The 19,618-nt window shown below is 42.0% G+C and overlaps 1 protein-coding gene across 16 annotated transcripts in view; it reads right to left on the bottom strand.

The window, feature by feature from the left end:
* GRIP1 (glutamate receptor interacting protein 1) overlaps positions 1–19,618 on the bottom strand; it is an 859,437-nt gene that overhangs the window by 272,809 nt on the left and 567,010 nt on the right. For 3 of the 16 annotated variants that reach the window (XM_069764648.1, XM_069764655.1, XM_069764660.1), the window contains exon 1: positions 3,818–4,213. The exons of 12 other annotated variants lie outside the window; for them this stretch is intronic. In XM_069764648.1, the coding sequence (XP_069620749.1) occupies positions 3,818–3,905 (88 nt within the window). In that variant the 5' untranslated portion in view covers positions 3,906–4,213. Of the gene's footprint in view, positions 1–3,817; positions 4,246–19,618 lie in introns of those variants that run through there. One more of the 16 variants, XM_069764662.1, reaches the window with a different exon arrangement.

Raw genomic sequence — 19,618 nt, 5'->3', positions numbered from 1 at the left:
AACTGGAAAACAGCATTGATGAATCAATGTTTCTTTCATATGGCTTCTAAAAGGGGATTTTAGGACGTTACATTGAGTTCCATAGCAAATATGCCACTGAATAGGTGAGCTGTCATTACCCCATATATACACCAGGAAAAATACCGTACAAAGTGTTTTCATAGAGAGAAAAGTTTGTGATGAATCTTCCTTGGGAGATAAGTTTCTGAGAAAGTTCCATCAGGCTCATAGTAGTAAGACCCTGAGCAAAAGAAGATACTGCAGGTGAAATGAAACATATACACAGTTTTCAGTAGTTTTGACCCTTGAAAATTCCTGAAGCCCTGTGTGGTCAGCATTTTACTGGTTGAACACAGGTAAAAGATTCTCTCTTTCCCTTTCCCGCTACATGATGTACTAATACACCATAGACGGGCCACAGGGGTATGGAGCTAAGCCCGTTTCACAAGGGGTGCCAACTTGACTTTTTTCTTAAGAGCTTACAAAAAATCATGGACAGCCAACATTATTTAGGACTCATTGAAAAACCATAGTAAATCAAAAAGATTATAAAGATTATGGCTATAGTCCATCATTCTCATATGAAGATATTAGCTGCATAAAATAGGAACTACAGGGTGGGCCATGTATATGGATACACCTAAATAAAATGGGAATGGTTAGTGATAACTTCCTGTTTGCGGCACATTAGTATATGACAGGAGGAAAACGTTTTAAGATGGGTGGTGACAATGGCGGCCATTTTGAAGTCGGCCATATTGAATCCAACTTTATTTTTTCCAATAGGAATAGGGTCATGTGACACTTCAAACTTATTGAGAATTTCACAAGAGAAACAATGGTGTGCTTGGTTATAATGTAAATGTATTCTTTCATGAGTTATTTACAAGTTTCTCTTTGTTTACAGCCATTGACATGTCTCAGAGGTTAACACGTGAGGAGCGGATAGAAATTGTGTTGATGTCTGGTGAATGCAGTACCCGGCTCATTGCAGCAGATTTCAATGCAAGACACCCTACGCAAGAAAACTGTCAACATTCCCATATTATTTAGGTGTATCCATATAAATGGCCCACACAAAAAAGTTTACCTCATCACTGAACATAGTGTTCTGTGTAAACTGAGGGTCCTGTTCCAATTTTTGTTTTGCCCATTCTGTAAACTTAGCACGCCGATCTGGGTCATCCTTGTTGAGATGCTTCAGCAGCTGGATTTTGTAAGGGTACCATTTGTGAGTAGCTAATATCCGCCGAAGGGAGGTTCCACTGATGCCATATCGGCTGTATAAGTTTCTCCAGTCTGAAAAAATTCACAGAAGCATAAAAAATTTTTTTGTTACAGATGGGGTAAAAAAGTGCTGTTCAAAAATGTCAGGAAAGTTGTCAATCCTGTGCTCCACACAGGGCAGGTGCCGGACCTTTCTCTCACGGCAGTATTTAAGAGGTGTGATCCAAGTCCTGGTGCCCCATCAGCCACCCATAACATAACTACATAGTGATACTAGGCTGACATGGCAGATGGGGAGCTATTCAAGTCCACTATGGGGACTGAAAAAAGAGAGAGAAATGTAAGAATAATATAAAAAGTTTTTAAAAGTATTAAATTAAAAAAAATATATATAATAATTTAATTAGTTTAATCATCCCTTTTCCCTCATTCAAAAGTAAAGCATTTTTTTATTTCATAAAAACTTCATAAGGTAAACGGGCCCACTCCATCATGTTACCAATTGTTCTATGCGCATCGTAAGTGTGGTGGGCCTGTTTTAACAGGCAATTAAAAACCAGCAAATATGTAGCCGATCATCAGTTGCTTAATGACGCAGGTCATCTAATGTAAACGAGCCCTTACATCGGGGACACAAATTAATAATACTTCAAACTTCAAAGCACACTAGCAATGATATTAGCAAGTGTAGCCTTGTGTATTTGCATCCATAAAAGAGCAAGTAAAATTGTCAAAAAGTCATACATGACATCTAAACCGTGGCTATGTTGTAACCTGTTGCAATATCTAACTTCAACCACACACAAGGGGTAGGTCGAAATGACCCACTTGTTAGTCAACAAATACAACAAATGGTTGGCATGTAGGTACCGGATCAGTGAGCAACAAGCAAAACTACCGTATGTTAACCATCAAGAACACCACGGTCTATTTTTCACAAGACAAGCAAGTTGCAACCTCTTAAAACACGTTGTGTGCCAGGTATGGGGAAGGAAGCACCACATGTTTACATTTTGCCAATACTCACATAAAACACACAAAAACATAAAACGTGGGTGATAAAATAAGGATAAGACAGAATAATTAAAGTAACGGGTGACGCTGTAATATTTTCAGACAGAACCCGACCAGAGCCAATCTGCTGTCTATGGTGAAATCCCGACACAATTATGAACATGTCAGCTACATTAAATTCATTTAAAAAAAAAAAAAACAATCTTCAGTGAAATGATTTGCATTTTACATGCTTATTAATTAGAAGTTAATTTTCTTTCTAAATAATTCATCCCAGCAGTGTTCTTCATCTGCAGATCAAAGATGGAGCAGTAACCAATGTAGAATAGCTCCTTCCTTTCCCCTTTCTGGGTAATGAATATAAATCAGAGCATGGTTGCCGGCCCAAATCAATACTTTGGGTCCATAAGAACAAGACATCCCGAAGAAGCAAAACACTCGACACGACAATGATCGGGGCCATTTTCGCCGTATATGGGAACAGATTTGGCAGAACATAAATGAATAGTGACAATTCTCAGCTGCCTTCATTGTGACCAACAGATCCGTAACCATCTTATTAAAATATCATTATCAAGTCACTGCAGCGAGCGACCGGCAACGGCCCAGGGGAAAACCTAGCCACATGTGAAAACTACAATGAGATGTTTGTATTAATGGTGCAATGAAGACCGACATGAACGGTCTACAAGAGGTAACAGAACCTACATTATCCATATGGTCTCCACTCTTAACCCCATCCTTGCCGCAGAGAGCTGTGTGCACAAGCAGACGTGCAATGCTTTTTGAACAACCTCAAGCACAACATTTTTTTGACAGGTGGATAATAATGTAGATGTCATGGAGGCGTTTTTTTTTTTCATTTTAATAATGAATGCTACAATGGTTTATAACCCAAGAATACGGTCTCTGGTATTGTATTCCTGCAGAATAATTTCTTTCAATGTCTGTTTAATGGAAGAAATTGAAATCCATGGAAACTAATGAAATATGTTCTGGCGGAAATCATTTCCCCAAATGTATGGAGGTAAAATGAGATCATGGGGTCATGGGTTCACCATTTCCTAATGCAGCTAAGATGAGGCACACTGCTGCACTTCCTAACCATCCGTCATGCAGGATCACAGTCATTATTGCTCCGGGTATATATCCGTATACACATGAATGAAAAGCCCAATCTAAATGCAAGGTAATATGTGCAAACTTATTTCTGGAGAAGTTCTACTTTTCCAATTCATTTTTATGAAGGCGCAAAGATGTAACCATAAAGCCATGAAGTGTATCCCGTCGACTATTATTAAGACATTATGCCACCAGAATATATGTCACCCATCGTGTACTGTACGACATGAGAGGAGACGGGGGGGTGAAAAGGAGCAGCAGAAAATATGGAGACAACTGCAGGTACCATAAAAGGCCCTGATGTGAACGGCTTCTACAAGAAAACCCTGCTCCCTGCCGCTTGACTATAAATTCTCAGGACAGGCATATTTGTAAGGCAAAAGCATGAGCCAGCGCATCTCGAGAGCCAGGGAGAGTGTCGCTGGCGGAAACCGAACAAGAACAAGATCCTTACCTTTAACCAGTCTCCGCAGGATTTGACAGCGACATTTGAAAGAGACAGCTATCATTCTTCTATGCTGCTTTCCACCGGCACTACTCATACACAGTCCTTCCCGGAGAGATGGAGCAGCAGCACAAGCATACGAATTCCTAGCGCGTATTACAGGAGAAGGTAGTCCCAGAGGGGAGTGACACGGCTTGATTCCTCCTGGCTGATGCAGCTCTGTGTCATCTAATGACACTGTATCAGTCACACCGCTCCACGAGCAAGGAACCTGCAGCACTGGATCAATTGCCTGACGGGCATCACTCGGAGGAAGGGATGATTATGAGAGCTGGATGGAACCAGCTCCTTCTTCCTCGCTTACTCCCATTAACTCTCATTCATGCTCAGTGCTGTGTCTAATACACAAGTGTAGACCGTAAAGGGCTGTGCTGTGCGCTCCAACATCAGCTGGAAAACTGCATTATTCTCTTCCTTCCAATGGGATGTTCCTTTACTGAAAGGTTTAACTCTTGCAGTAGGATGCACTTTCCTCAATCAGATTGATAGTAAATCACGATAAAGACAGTAACGCCGGCATCTTGGAATATGACTGTGTTTATCGCAGGCTATGTCACAGCAAGAAACACAACATAATTCACATTTTGTCAAATTCAGATAAGGATTTTATTTGGACTGGAAAGGACCTCAGAACCTAGGTATCTTTCGATAATCGCAAATTTGTATAATGTCCGCACAAATCTATACATCCACTATGTGCATATATGGCATGGGATTACTGCAGAAAAGCTGGATTAAGGCTCTCTTCACATGTACACTTATCTTCTCTGTTTGTCCGTTCCGTCTGAAACAGTAATGCACAGTATATATAGATATATATTATATATAGCTTGGCTCAGTAGAAGTTACGTAACACATAGATATGGTAAATCTAAACTTGAGGTGTCTAAAAAATTCCATCAGAGACACTATGTCCACAACACTATCAATCAAATGACATCCGCTCCGATACCACGCGTTTCAGAGCCTTCCGTTTTTCAAGCAAAAATTTTTGAGGCGTGTCCTTTTTTCAAAGTGTGAAAAAGAGAATACCTCAAAACATCACGGTGTCGGTGGATGCGGTTTGATTGATAGAGTCCCCACCATTGTGGACCTAAAGTGTATCTGCTGGAAGGCACCTCAAATCTGGACTTACCACAATTGGTGAATATGGCAGTAGTTTATGATTGTCTTCTTCTGTGTGTAATTTTTACTGGGCAGAGCTATATATACAGTGTGTCACTGGCAGCTTCTCCCTGCCCGCTGACAGTAGCTGACAAGCCTCTGTATATATGCGCGTATAGGCAGAGGCTTGTCAATCACGGTCTTTGCGTGGGGAGAAACTACTGGGGACCCACCTGTACAGCTAGTCACTCATGCGGCTCGGTCCCCGGCAGCTATTACAAGTATGTTTTTCTCTGCGTTTCAGAGTCAAACATACATGGCTGTGATCGTACAGCCAGTGGTGGATGCATGCTGCCCGTGATTTTGGTAGCATGTATCATCTGTAGGTTCCCTCAAAGAGCATGCATTCGCAACAATGTAATATCCTCATCAGATGTTTCCCATTTATACAAGTTTGGCTTATAAGTTACTGATCCAAAAGACCAAATCGAATTTGCACTAAATTTCGTAAAAATTTTGATTTCTGCTGAATCCAACATTTTGGGGATTTGATTACAGTAAAATAGCAGGCAGCCATCAGCTATTTACTGTATTCTTTTGAGGCCTGATAAAGTTTTACAAGAAGTAAATTATACCTTCTTTCCTAGAATGCGTCTACTACCGCAGCGGTGACAATAGACAGGTGAGGGCCTCATACAGGTGAATAGAACGTATTTTGCTCATTAACCCCCTTAATATCTCCCCCTCTGTTTATTATACTTTAGGGTCTTGAGACATCTCAGAGCATAACAAAAACCTTTTCACAGCACCCAGGGCACTTTTTATTAGAACCAATGTTACTTGGAATAATTGGAATGTGTCTACCAATTCGAGTGAATTTGCTCAAAATTAAGTTCAGGCGATTCTATCATCTCTGTTTACTGGCTTAACTAGTGGTGCACACATTTTTTGTCCAAAATGTCAGATTATACAATCTATTGGGTCTCAATAATCTTAGAATATCAAGGTATATTCATTTTCTTGGGATGACCACTTTGAGCAATTCCTGTTTGTTAGAACAATCGTGCCATAACTACAGTGCTTCAGTTTTCTTTATATTCAATCTCCATTGAAAGCAATGTCCATCTGACGTAAAGGCAATTTCTAGTAATGCTATTTGATAATACTATTGTCCACCCAAAACCATATAGCACTGATCAGGTTGAATGTTATAATAAAGATTTATGGGACTAAATAATAGGACAGTATTAAATGCCTCATGGTATGCAAATCCAAAGGAGGAAACAGGAGCAGGAAAAAAGACAACATTGAAAAATATATGGCTTTGTACGGAGACTGTGTTTGGACTGTACTTGGAATATTGGAAATCAAAGTTTAGGCGGGTGTCCGACATTTATGGTGTGAAAATAGACCACATATGGATCTGGCTTCAGATCACTTAACCTGAACTTAACATATGCCTATTAGGGTATGTTCACACGTTCAGGATTTCCATCCTTTTTTTTTCAGGACAGTTTTTTTTTAAAAACTGCAGCTCTTGGCAGAAAACGCAGGTCCTTTTTTTGTCCTTTTTTGATGCGTTTTTGATGCGTTTTTTGATGCGTTTTTTTATCCTTTTTTACCGTGTGTTTCCTAGGAAGCTTTTTAGGGCTAAAATGGCTGAAAATACCCTAACCCTACCCCTAACCCTAACCCTACCCCTACCCCTAACCCTACCCCTAACCCTACCCCTACCCCTACCCCTACCCCTACCCCTAACCCTACCCCTAACCCTAACCCTATTCTAACCTTAGTGAAAAAAAAAAAAAAAAATTCTTAATTTTTTTATTGTCCCTACCAATGGGGGTGACAAAGTGGGGGGGGGGGGTGTCATTTACTATTTTTTTATTTTGATCACTGAGATAGGTTATATCTCAGTGATCAAAATGCACTTTGGAGCGAATCTGCCGGCCGGCAGATTCGGCGGGCGCACTGCGCATGCGCCCGCCATTTTGCAAGATGGCGGCGCCCAGGGAGAAGACGGCCGGACGGACACCGGGACGCCGGGTAAGTATAAGGGGGGGAGATTAGGGCACGGGGGGGCATCGGAGCACTGGGGGGGGCATCGGAGCACGGGGGGGGGGGCATCGGAGCACGGGGGGGCGGGATCGGAGCACGGGGGGGCAGCCACACTCCGCCCACGCACTTCCGCCCGCTCCCCCGCACTTCCTGCTGCAGCGGTTCTGCACATCAAATCGCAGTAAAACCCGCAGATATATTTTTGATCTGCGGGTTTTACTGCGATTTTGACCTCACAATGGAGGTCTATGGGTGCAGAACCGCTGCGGTTCAGGAAGAAGAATTGACATGCTCCTTCTTTTTTCCGGGAGCTATTCAGCGCGGCTTTTTTTTTACAATTTCCGGACCATGTGCACAGTGTGTCCTGTTTTCCATAGGGTACAGTGTACTGTACCCTGCATGTAAAACAGCTGCGGAACCGCAGCGGCAAAACCGCCGCGGTTCCGCGGTAAAAAACGCACTGTGTGAACATGGCCTTAGACTGTGGAGTACAGCTCAAGAAACCCATGGCCGTGTACTAAATACTGAGCAAAAAAAAGCTCCATAAAAATTTTGAGATTATTTAAAGAAGTTTAAAACATTGAATCCATATTATGATCATAACATGGATTCAATGTTTTAACCTTCTTTAAATATGCAAATTGCCTCTTCAGAAAGAAAGAGGACTAGAACTCTATTGTCATTTATTGGAAGCAGCGATCCTAAAAGTTAATATTGACTCTTTAATAAGCCTTGCAATATGATTTAGGATCAGAGATGGGTGAACCCGAACAGTAATGTAGTCCCATCAGCTGACACCAATGACTGGAGGTAAACTTTTTACCTCCAATCACAGATGTGGGCTCACACTGTCAATTTACAGCGTGGGAACCGCAGCTGTCTGACCGGCGGTAATTTTACCACCGTTCAGAAGCAGTATTTGACGCTCTGTCATGCACATGACAGCGTGGCAAACACTGGATGTTCGGGCCACCCATTCAAGTGAATGAGGTCCGGGTAACTGAATCTGAACTTTTTTTTAACTGTTCGGCAGAACCCAAACATCCAGGGGTCCGCCCATCTCAAATTAGGATAAAAGCCAAACCAAAATCTCAACATCCCAAAACATTGTGTCTGCAAATTGAGATTCTGGTTTGGCTTGTATCCTAAGTGATATGGCTTATAAGTCTCCTCATCCTGACATGCCAGAGCTGAAAAAAAAAAGCTATCTATCCCTTAAAGGTTTGAATAGAAATGTTTAAGGAGCTGGAATCTCTTCTCTTTTTTTGCTCTGGAATCATACATGTCGTCCCAAGGCTCTCCCTGATGCTGCACGCCCTGAGTGACTCAGGTTAGCTGGTTACAATCTTTTTGCTGATCAATTATTGAATATTGAACCTGTGAACCAAGCCTTTGGGCTCGTTCAAAAAAGCGAATAAATCGGATGACTGCAATCCAATAAAAAAAAAAAAAATCAGTTTGCATTCGGAACAATGTTGTTCAATGATTCAATGCTCATCTGCAATTTTTATGAGGTCATATTGGATTGCGATTGTACTGCTAAAAAAATCGTAGCATGCTACGAGTGGATGCAATCACAAATGCAAATCAATGGGTGTGAGCGAAAAAAAATGGCATGGCACACGGACCGTGTGTGCCATGCGATTTTTAGGCACCCATCTCATAGGAAACCCGACATTTCATCAGCAGAGTACAGTAAATTCACGGCATGAAAAGTCACAATAAGATATATAGATAAGAACAAAAGAAAAACTGACGTGGGGTCACCCATATTTTTCTTAACCAGCTGAGGGAAAGCCAACAGCTGGGGGCTGAAATTTATAGTCTGGGAAGGGGTTAACAAACATGGAGCTTCTAAGGCTATTAATATCAGCTAGCCATTCCTAACCCCTGGGCTTCATGGGAGCCGACTTTAGAAAGTTTACATCAACCCCAATACTATTAACCCACTCACCACCGCATGAGGGCAAGTGGGAAGAGCGGAGGCGCCATTTCCGGGGTGACAGGGCAGATGTTCTTAGTTTGGGAGGGGGCCAATATCCATGGCTCCTACCTAGGCTAGTAGTATCAGCCTGCAGCTGTCTACCTAGCCTTTGTGGGTTATTAATAAGGTGGACCCCATGTCATTTTTGGGGGGGGTGTCAGCCCTTGTTAATAGCCTTTGCAGGTTAAGTAGACAGCTGTGATCAGGTATTAATAGTCTGGGAACCTTCATGTTTATTACCCCCTTCCCGGAGTATAACCATCAGCCCCCAGCTGTTGGCTTCCTCTCAGCTGGTTAAGAAAATTACGGGGACCTCACGCTATATTTTCTTTTAATTATTAGATTAATACATGTTCAGTAAGCTACACTTGCACTGTACTGATTATATATCTCAATTTCATCTATCTATACCTGTATATAAGGTTGTTTTACTAGCAAACCAGTTTGAAATTAAGGAGAATTACTGTATGTAAAAGCTGTTTGCATTGCGTATGGATTGCATACGTATGTCAGACGGATGCTACTTGCTAAAAATCGCATTGTACTCACATGACACTCGTCCTACTTTTCTGGATCACATCGAACCAATTTTTAAACGCTGGTGTGACTCCAGCCTTAGGGTATGTGCACATTAATTTTTTTTCAGGTGGGTAAACCTGCAGTTTTTCCAGAAAAAAATGTGCCAATAAACACTGGTGTTATTGCTTTTTCCATGAAACATCTATCTTTTTTAGCGTTCTTGATAGTTTCTTGAGGAGTTTTAAGATGTTTTTATCTGCTGACAGTTTCTTTTTAGTTATTTCCATCATTTTATGCAATTTTTTTTTACTGGCGTTTAACCTCTTTCTGACCTCGGACGGGATAGTACGTCTGAGGTCAGATACCGCGCTTTGATGCAGGGCTCCGGCGGTGAGCCCGCATCAAAGCCGGGACAGGTCAGCTGTTTTGAGCAGCTGACATGTGCCCGCAATAGTGGCGGGTGAAATCGCGATTCACCTGCCGTTATTAACTAGTTAAATGCCGCTGTCAAACGCTGACAGCTGCATTTAACCGACGCTTCCGGCCACCCGGTCGGAAATGAGCGCATCGCCGACCCCGTCACACGATCGGGGGTCAGCGATGCATCAGAATGGTAACCATAGAGGTCCTTGAGACCTTTAGGCCGGCGTCACACACAGTGTATGAAAATACGGTCCGTATATTACGGCCGTAATACGCTGAAAAGTCCTGAAAATAGTGGTCTGTAGCTCCTCCGTAGGCAGGGTGTGTCACCGTTTTTTGCGCATGGCATCCTCCGTATGTAATCCGTATGGCAGCCGTAATGCGTGTTTTTATCGCAGGCTTGCAAAACCGACATACGGCTATACAAGGGATCCATGTGTAAAGAAAAAAAAAAACAACCCATATATACTGTATATATATATATATATATATATATATATATATATATATATATATATATATGTCATATATGTATATATATTAATATTTCATCCAGCGCGATATAGCAGAAAGCCGGTAATTGACGCCTCTCCATTATTAATTTGGCTTAATGTCACCTTACAATAGCAAGGTGGCATTAACCCTTCATTACCCCATATCCCACCGCTACACGGGAATGGGAAGAGAGTGGCCAAGTGCCAGAATAGGTGCATCTTCCAGATGTGCCTTTTCTGGGGTGGCTGGGGGCAGATGTTTTTAGCCGGGGGGGGGGCAATAACCGTGGACCCTCTCCAGGCTATTAATATCTGCCCTCAGTCACTGGCTTTACCACTCTGGCGGAGAATATTGTGCGGGAGCCCACGCCTATTTTTTACGCCATTTAACCCCTTAATTTACTAGCTAGAACGGCCAAATTTTGCATATACACACTACTAACATCAGTAGTGTGGAATATGCAAAAAAATGGGGATATGAGATGGTTTACTGTATGTAACCAGGTCTCATATCATGTCGGGTTTTAGGAAGGAGAAAGCAAAAGCCGGTAATTGAATTACCGGCTTTCTGCTATATCGCGCTGGATGAAATATTAATATATATACATATATGTGTCTCACTGACATATATATATATATATATATATATATATATATACACATACATACATACCTATTCTATGTGTACACATTTATTCTACCTATTCTACTGTAAGCTGTCAGTGTGATTTTACTGTACACCGCACTGAATTACCGGCTTTTCTCTCTAACAGCGCTGCGTATTCCTCGCAAGTCACACTGCTGGTCCGTGTGTAATCCGTATTTTTGGGGCTTCCATAGACTTTCATTGACGTTTTATTTGCGCAATACGGTGACAAACGCAGCATGCTGCGATTTTGTACGGCCGTAGAAAGCCGTATAATACTGATCAGTTTAATACGGCAGATAGGAGCAGGGGCATAGAGAATAATTGTGCCGTATTTTTTGCGAGTTTTACGGACGTAGTTTCTGCGCTCTTACGTCCGTAAAACTCGCAAGTGTGACGCCGGCCTTATGGTTACTGATGCTGGCCTGCTGTGAGCGCCCCCATGTGGTCGGCGCTCATAGCAAGCCTGCATTTCTGCTGCATAGCAGCGATCTGATGATCGCTGCTGTGTAGCAGAGCCGATAGAGTGGTGCCAGCTTCTAGCCTCCCATGTAGGCTATTGAAGCATGGCAGAAGTAAAAAAAAAAAAGTTAAAAAAATATGAAAAAAATAAAAAAATATAAAAGTTTAAATCACCCCCCTTTCGCCCCATTCAAAATAAATCAATAAAAAAAAAAATCAAACCTACGCATATTTGGTATTGCCGCGATCAGAATCGCCCGATCTATCAATGAAAAAAAAAGGATTAACCTGATCGCTAAACGGCGTAGTGAGAAAAAAAATTGAAATGTCAGAATTACTTTTTTTGGTCGCCACGACATTGCATTAAAATGCAATAACGGGCGATCAAAAGAACGTATCTGCACCAAAATGGTATAATTTAAAACGGCAGCTCGGCACGTAAAAAATAAGCCCTCAAACGACCCCAGATCATGAAAAATGGAGACACTACGGGTATCAGAAAATGGCACAATTTTTTTTTTTTTTTTTTAGCAAAGTTTGGATTTTTTTTTCACCACTTAGATAAAAGAGAACCTAGTCATGTTAGGTGTCTACGAACTCGTACTGACCTGGAGAATCATAATGGCAGGTCAGTTTTAGCATTTAGTGAACCTAGTGAAAAAGCCAATTAAAAAACAAGTGTGGGATTGCACTTTTTTTTGCAATTTCACCGCACTTGGAATTTTTTTCCCGTTTTCTAGTACACGACATGCTAAAACTAATGATGTCGTTCAAAAATACAACTTGTTTCGCAAAAAATAAGCCCTTACATGGCCATATTGACGGAAAAATAAAAACGTTATGGCTCTGGGAAGAAGGGGAGCAAAAAACGAACACGGAAAAACGGAAAATCCCAAGGTCATGAAGGGGTTAAAAGAAATTTTAATGTTCACCCCATTCAATAATAAAGTTAAATCACTGGCAGTTTTTCAAGCAAAAAAGCTGGCAGGACAATCAAAAAGACGCCGGGTCGTCTTTTGAGCCTTCCTACAGTATAGAGCATCATCAGAGCAGAGAATGCCCGCATAATGGTCCACTCACTTCTTTTAACCATTTGGCATCTTTAGAAATCTGAAGTGATTAAAGGACACTCAAAAGCTTGAACATATGTACAGCAAGCTGTGTTTACATAGAGATGAATGTATTAGGTTTCCAACCACACCCACCTGAAAAACACAATGGGGCCTATTCATCAAAAAAATCTGGTGTAAACACCTTAATAAGTTGCGCTAGCTTTGCCAATATGAGCATAGCATGGACAAAATGGGAGTGATCACGGCTGCCTGTCAAATTCATAATAAGTTCATCAAAGAATCATAGAAAGTTAGAGTTGGAAGGAACCTCCAGGGTCATCATGCCCAACCCCCAATGCAGGATTCACTAAACCTTGTCAGACAGATGTCTGTCCAGCCTCTGAAGACTTCCATTGAAGGAGAACTCACCACCTCTCGTGGCAGCCTGTTCCACTCATTGATCACCCTACCTGTCAAAAAGTTTTTTCTAATATCTAATCTGTATCTTCTCCCATTCAGTTTCATCCCATTGCTCCTAATGGTGATCCCTCTACAATGTGACAGCCCTTCAGATATTTGTAGACAGCTATTAAGTCTCCTCTTAAACTTCTTTTTTGCAAGCTAACCATCCTTTAACCATTCCTCATAGAACATACTTTGCAGTCCGCTCACCATTCTGGTAGCCAAGCTATACTACTCTAGTGACGTAACGTACTCCAGGTACTGTATGTGTGCCCGCCGTCGCCACATGCTTGGTATCAGACGTGCATTTAAGTGGCGCACGCTGCTTAATCAATCAGCTCAGTGTACTCCAGCGAGCGCTTCAGTAAGACTGGTGTGTGCTATGCCAGTCTTAATGAATTGCCCCCATAGTGTGCAAATACCCTTAGGGAGCTTTTTAGGCTATTTTTACACATTTTTGCCCTTTAAAAATGTATTGTTCTAAAATGTATTCAATCTATAACATATGGCAAAAAAATCCAAATACTTTTCATAGATCTTTTAGTTAAGATAAACATGATTGCCGTGGAGTATTACCGCTTTGTGAATTTTGTATAAGAATGTATATGACTAAACATAGTAATGACCTTGGCTACAGATTCTGCTCATCCAGACACACATTGCGTAAAGCGGTGGACTCCATGGCGTATCTCTCTGCAGTAATGTGCCCAGGTCAGGACTAGTTACAGGAGTACGCTTCCCAGCTGCTGCAGTACTGACGGGCCAAGATAATGCTGTCATTCTGATATATGAAGGGGGTTCTTATTTTACCACGGTGCCTTATAAAAACTCCTTCCTTATGCTCCAGTTTATCTGTGCAGTACTTTATACAGTCATCAAGGCAGAGTGGAGGAGGGAGAAATAAGTTCATCATTGCGGTTTCTTGGAAACTGCTCGCTACACCTGAAGCCAATGAGTGAGCTTTCTTCAGAGGTTTCATTAGAATTCCCACATTACTCCTACAGTAAATGTACTTGTGCCCAAAGATAATATGAAATCATCTTTATTGCTTGCCGAATCGTGTACCTGTGTGTGTGCGCGACAGTCGCGGTCATCACTGGCCATATAAAACACGAAGAATAAATACATTCACTGATTGAACAGTCATTCCATGCCTCGACGGGTCAACCACAGCGCCTGTTATATGGGCAATAAGGGTATGTGCACACGATGCAGATTTGCCAGCGGATTTTTCTGCACAAAATCCGCAGCTCTTGGCAGAAAACGCAGGTGCGTTTTTTGCGCGGTTTTGATGCGGTTTTGATGGGTTTTTGTATGCGTTTTTGAAAGCTAAATAAAGATGTATTATTGAACAAAAAAAGATTTGTGATGTCATGTCTTGTCCAACCTCCTCCTTTACATTTGTCCAACCCACACTCCATTACACACAGATAGACAGATAGATAGAAGGAATGAGATAGATAGATGTAGATAGCTATATGGATAGTTAGGCTACTTTCACACATCAGGTTTTTGCTGTCAGGCACAGTCTGGCGAGTTTTGAAAAAAAAAAGGGATCCATTTTTTTTGCGCCGGATCCGTTTTTTTCTCATAGTTATATTAGCGCTGGATTGCGCCTGATGGCCACATGTTTCATCCGTTTTTTTGCTGGATCCGTCAAAAGAAACTGATTCCGGCGGATGGAGAAAACGTACAGAGGAACTTTTTTCTGTCCGGCGAAAAAACGCCCAGCGACGGATCCGGCGAAAAACGTATGAAACAGATGTGAAATGATGAATCCGGCCTCCGAATCCAGTTTTTCATGCATTTTTTCCTTTGAAATCATGCACATTTTCTGTTCTCTCTCGCTACAGACTTGTTCAATGTGCAAGTAGCCCATGTGTTTCTGGTTCTCTTATTGTTATTGGCAAAGCAGCTGGGCCCGATGGCCTCAGTCCACGTGTCCTCAGAGCTGTTTAACTGGAGCCTTCAATCACAAGGTGTACCAGAACTGTGGAAGACCACCTGCCTGGTGCTGGTTCCTAAAACCACTTTTCCAACTTCCCTACAAGACTATCGTCCAGTGGCCTTAACATCACATGCTATGAAGTCCTTGGAGAGAATAATACTCGCCTACTTGTGTCTGAGGGTGAGGGCTTTTACTGACCCCCTGCAGTTTGCGTACCAGCAGAGATTGGGGGTGGATGATGCTGTAGTGTCTCTGCTACATACAGTACATTCATTCTTGGACAATGATGGATCTGTAGTTCGCGCCATGTTCTTTGACTTCTCAAGTGCTTTCAATACCTTACAGCAGCCGCCCTTACTATGTAATAAGTTGACTGATATGGCGGTAGATGAGGGGATGGTAAACTGGATAAACGACTACCTGATGGACAGGCCGCAGTTTGTAAGGATGGGGGAGGTGGTATCTGGCAGTGTACGGAGCAGTGTTGGAGCCTCTCAGGGTACAGTGCTGTCGCCCTTCATCTTCACATTGTATACAGCTGACTTTCAGTATAAATCAGATTTTTGTCACCTCCAAAAATTCTCAGATGACTCAGTGATTGTAGGGGGCATTGTGGGGGGCCGGGGGGAGGAGGAATATAGAAGGGTGGTTTCTGACTTTGTGGATTGGTGCTGGACTAACTGTCTAGAACTAAATGTAAAGAAAATCAAAGAGTTGGTGGTGAGTTATAGAAAGAAAAAGGAGGGTTACTTACTGATTAATATTGCTGGCCAGGAGGTTGAGATTGCTGAGAGCTACAAATATTTGGGGGTTCACCTTGACAGTAAACTCAATTGGAGGTGTCATACAGAAAAGGTTTACAAGAAGGGAATGAGCAGACTATTCTTTCTTCAGAAGCTCAGGTCGTTCAATGTGGGCAGTAAAATGCTGGAAATGTTCTACCAGTCCGTTTTGGCAAGCGCCATCTTTTTTGCTATCATATGCTGGGGCAGTAGTGTGCGAGTAGCTGACGCTAATAAGCTCAACAAACTTATCAAGAAGGCAAGAGCGGCTGTTGGCCTCCATCTGGACTCTTTTGAGGAGCTATTGAGGATGGAATTCAAAAGAAGTGTAGGGCTATAATGATCAATAATACACACCCACTATACGAGCTGTTCTTGAAGCAGAAGAACACAATCAGCAGCCGTCTAATCCTACTAAGGTGTAAGAAGGGGAAACTCAGGAAATCGTTTGTACCTACTGCTATGGGGATGTATAATTATTTCCTAAGGGTGGTAGACAATAATGACTGATTGCTGGTGTACTAATGTCAATTAACAGTGACTTATATACCTGAACTACCCACATTTATTTGTTATGTAATGTTGGTATACCTGTGGAAGATGTGTCCAAATATTTTATGTACTGGTGTTTGTATTGCTACTGTAATACCGTAATTTCACCCGGGATCAATAAAGTATATCGCATCGTATATTCGCTCATAAATAATTACCACATAAAGGGACACTGATCAGATTTCAAAAATTTGGCTCGGTCACTAAGGGGTAGAAGCACTTCCATCAACATTTTCATCCTTTTAATATACTGCAGTCATAGTAACATAGTAACATAGTTAGTAAGGCCGAAAAAAGACATTTGTCCATCCAGTTCAGCCTATATTCCATCATAATAAATCCCCAGATTTAAGTCCTTCTACAGAACCTAATAATTGTATGATACAATATTGTTCTGCTCCAGGAAGACATCCAGGCCTCTCTTGAACCCCTCGACTGAGTTCGCCATCACCACCTCCTCAGGCAAGCAATTCCAGATTCTCACTGCCCTAACAGTAAAGAATCCTCTTCTATGTTGGTGGAAAAACCTTTTCTCCTCCAGACGCAAAGAATGCCCCCTTGTGCCCGTCACCTTCCTTCGTATAAACAAATCCTCAGCGAGATATTTGTATTGTCCCCTTATATACTTATACATGGTTATTAGATCGCCCCTCAGTCGTCTTTTTTCTAGACTAAATAATCCTAATTTCGCTAATCTATCTAGGTATTGTAGTTCTCCCATCCCCTTTATTAATTTTGTTGCCCTCCTTTGTACTCTCTCTAGTTCCATTATATCCTTCCTGAGCACCGGTGCCCAAAACTGGACACAGTACTCCATGTGCGGTCTAACTAGGGATTTGTACAGAGGCAGTATAATGCTCTCATCATGTGTATCCAAACCTCTTTTAATGCACCCCATGATCCTGTTTGCCTTGGCAGCTGCTGCCTGGCACTGGCTGCTCCAGGTAAGTTTATCATTAACTAGGATCCCCAAGCCCTTCTCCCTGTCAGATTTACCCAGTGGTTTCCCGTTCAGTGTGTAATGGTGATATTGATTCCTTCTTCCCATGTGTACTATCTTCTCTTGTATTAACTGCTTTACATAGTTTTGTATCATCTGCAAATATCGATATTTTACTGTGTAAACCTTCTACCAGATCATTAATGAATATGTTGAAGAGAACAGGTCCCAATACCGACCCCTGCGGTACCCCACTGGTCACAGCGACCCAGTTAGAGACTATACCATTTATAACCACCCTCTGCTTTCTATCACCAAGCCAGTTACTAACCCATTTACACACATTTTCCCCCAGGCCAAGCATTCTCATTTTGTTTACCAACCTCTTGTGCGGCACGGTATCAAACGCTTTGGAAAAATCGAGATATACCACGTCCAATGACTCACCGTTGTCCAGCCTATAGCTTACCTCTTCATAAAAACTGATTAGATTGGTTTGACAGGAGCGATTTCTCATAAACCCATGCTGATATGGAGTTAAACAGTTATTCTCATTGAGATAATCCAGAATAACATCCCTCAGAAACCCTTCAAATATTTTACCAACAATAGAGGTTAGACTTACTGGCCTATAATTTCCAGGTTCACTTTTAGAGCCCTTTTTGAATATTGGCACCACATTTGCTATGCGCCAGTCCTGCGGAACAGACCCCGTCGCTATAGAGTCCCTAAAAATAAGAAATAATGGTTTATCTATTACATTACTTAGTTCTCTTAGTACTCGTGGGTGTATGCCATCCGGACCCGGAGATTTATCTATTTTGATCTTATTTAGCCGGTTTCGCACCTCTTCTTGGGTTAGATTGGTGACCCTTAATATAGGGTTTTCATTGTTTCTTGGGATTTCACCTAGCATTTCATTTTTCACCGTGAATACCGTGGAGAAGGTGTTTAATATGTTAGCTTTTTCCTCGTCATCTACAACCATTCTTTCCTCACTATTTTTTAAGGGGCCTACATTTTCAGTTTTTATTCTTTTACTATTGATATAGTTGAAGAACAGTTTGGGATTAGTTTACTCTCCTTAGCAATGTGCTTCTCTGTTTCCTTTTTGGCAGCTTTAATTAGTTTTTCAGATAAAGTATTTTTCTCCCTATAGTTTTTTAGAGCTTCAATCCTGCTTTAGTAGTGCAAATGCTTTCTTTTTACTGTTAATTGCCTGTCTTACTTGTTGTGAATTCTGTGGTCAAGCTCCCTCCTGTGGTCATGAGTGGTACTTCGGCTGGTTCTGTCTATGAGCTTCCTCTGGTGGATGTGAGTGGGGCTGCGGCTTCTGAGTTTCCTTCCTCAGGTGACGAGGTTAAGTCGTTACGTGCTGCTCTATTTAACTCCACCTAGTTCTTTGTTCCTGGCCTCCAGTCAATGTTCCAGTATTGGTCTTGCTCTCTCCTGGATCGTCTTGTGGCCTGTCTGCCCTGCATAAGCTAAGTTCTGCTTGTGTTACTTTTGTTTGCTATTTTTTCTGTCCAGCTTGCTATATTGGTTTTTCTTGCTTGCTGGGAGCTCTGGGACGCAGAGGAAGCACCTCCGTGCCGTTAGTCGGTACGGAGGGTCTTTTTGCGCCCTCTGCGTGAGTGTTTGTAGGTTTTTGTGCTGACCGCAAAGCTATCTTTACTATCCTCGGTCTATTCAGTAAGTCGGGCCTCACTTTGCTAATACCTATTTCATCTCTGTGTTTGTATTTTCATCTTTGCTCACAGTCATATGTGGGGGGCTGCCTTTTCCTTTGGGGAATTTCTCTGAGGCAAGGTAGGCTTATTTTTCTATCTTCAGGGCTAGCTAGTTTCTCAGGCTGTGCCCGAGGCGCCTAGGTCTGGTCAGGAGCGCTCCACGGCTACCTCTAGTGTGGTGTGATAGGATTAGGGATTGCGGTCAGCAGAGTTCCCACGTCTCAGAGCTCGTCCTATGTTGCTAGTAACTATCAGGTCACTTTGTGTGCTCTTAACCACCAGGTCCATTGTGTTTCTGAATCACCAGTTCATAACACTTACTTCTTTGTTTAGCCACATTGGGTTTTTCCTATTTCTAGTCCTTTTATTCCCACAAGGTATAAACCGCTTACAGTGCCTATTTAGGATGTTCTTAAACATTTTCCATTTAATATCTGTATTCTTATTTCTGAGGATATTGTCCCAGTCTACCAGATTAAGGGCATCTCTAAGCTGGTCAAACTTTGCCTTCCTAAAGTTCAGTGTTTTTGTGACTCCCTGACAAGTCCCCCTAGTGAAAGACAGGTGAAACTGTACAATATTGTGGTCGCTATT

The sequence above is a fragment of the Ranitomeya imitator genome, chromosome 4 (genome assembly GCF_032444005.1).
Source record: "Ranitomeya imitator isolate aRanImi1 chromosome 4, aRanImi1.pri, whole genome shotgun sequence".
In the NCBI taxonomy this organism is placed as follows: Eukaryota; Metazoa; Chordata; class Amphibia; order Anura; family Dendrobatidae; genus Ranitomeya; species Ranitomeya imitator.
This window is presented reverse-complemented; position numbering and strand designations above follow the sequence as displayed.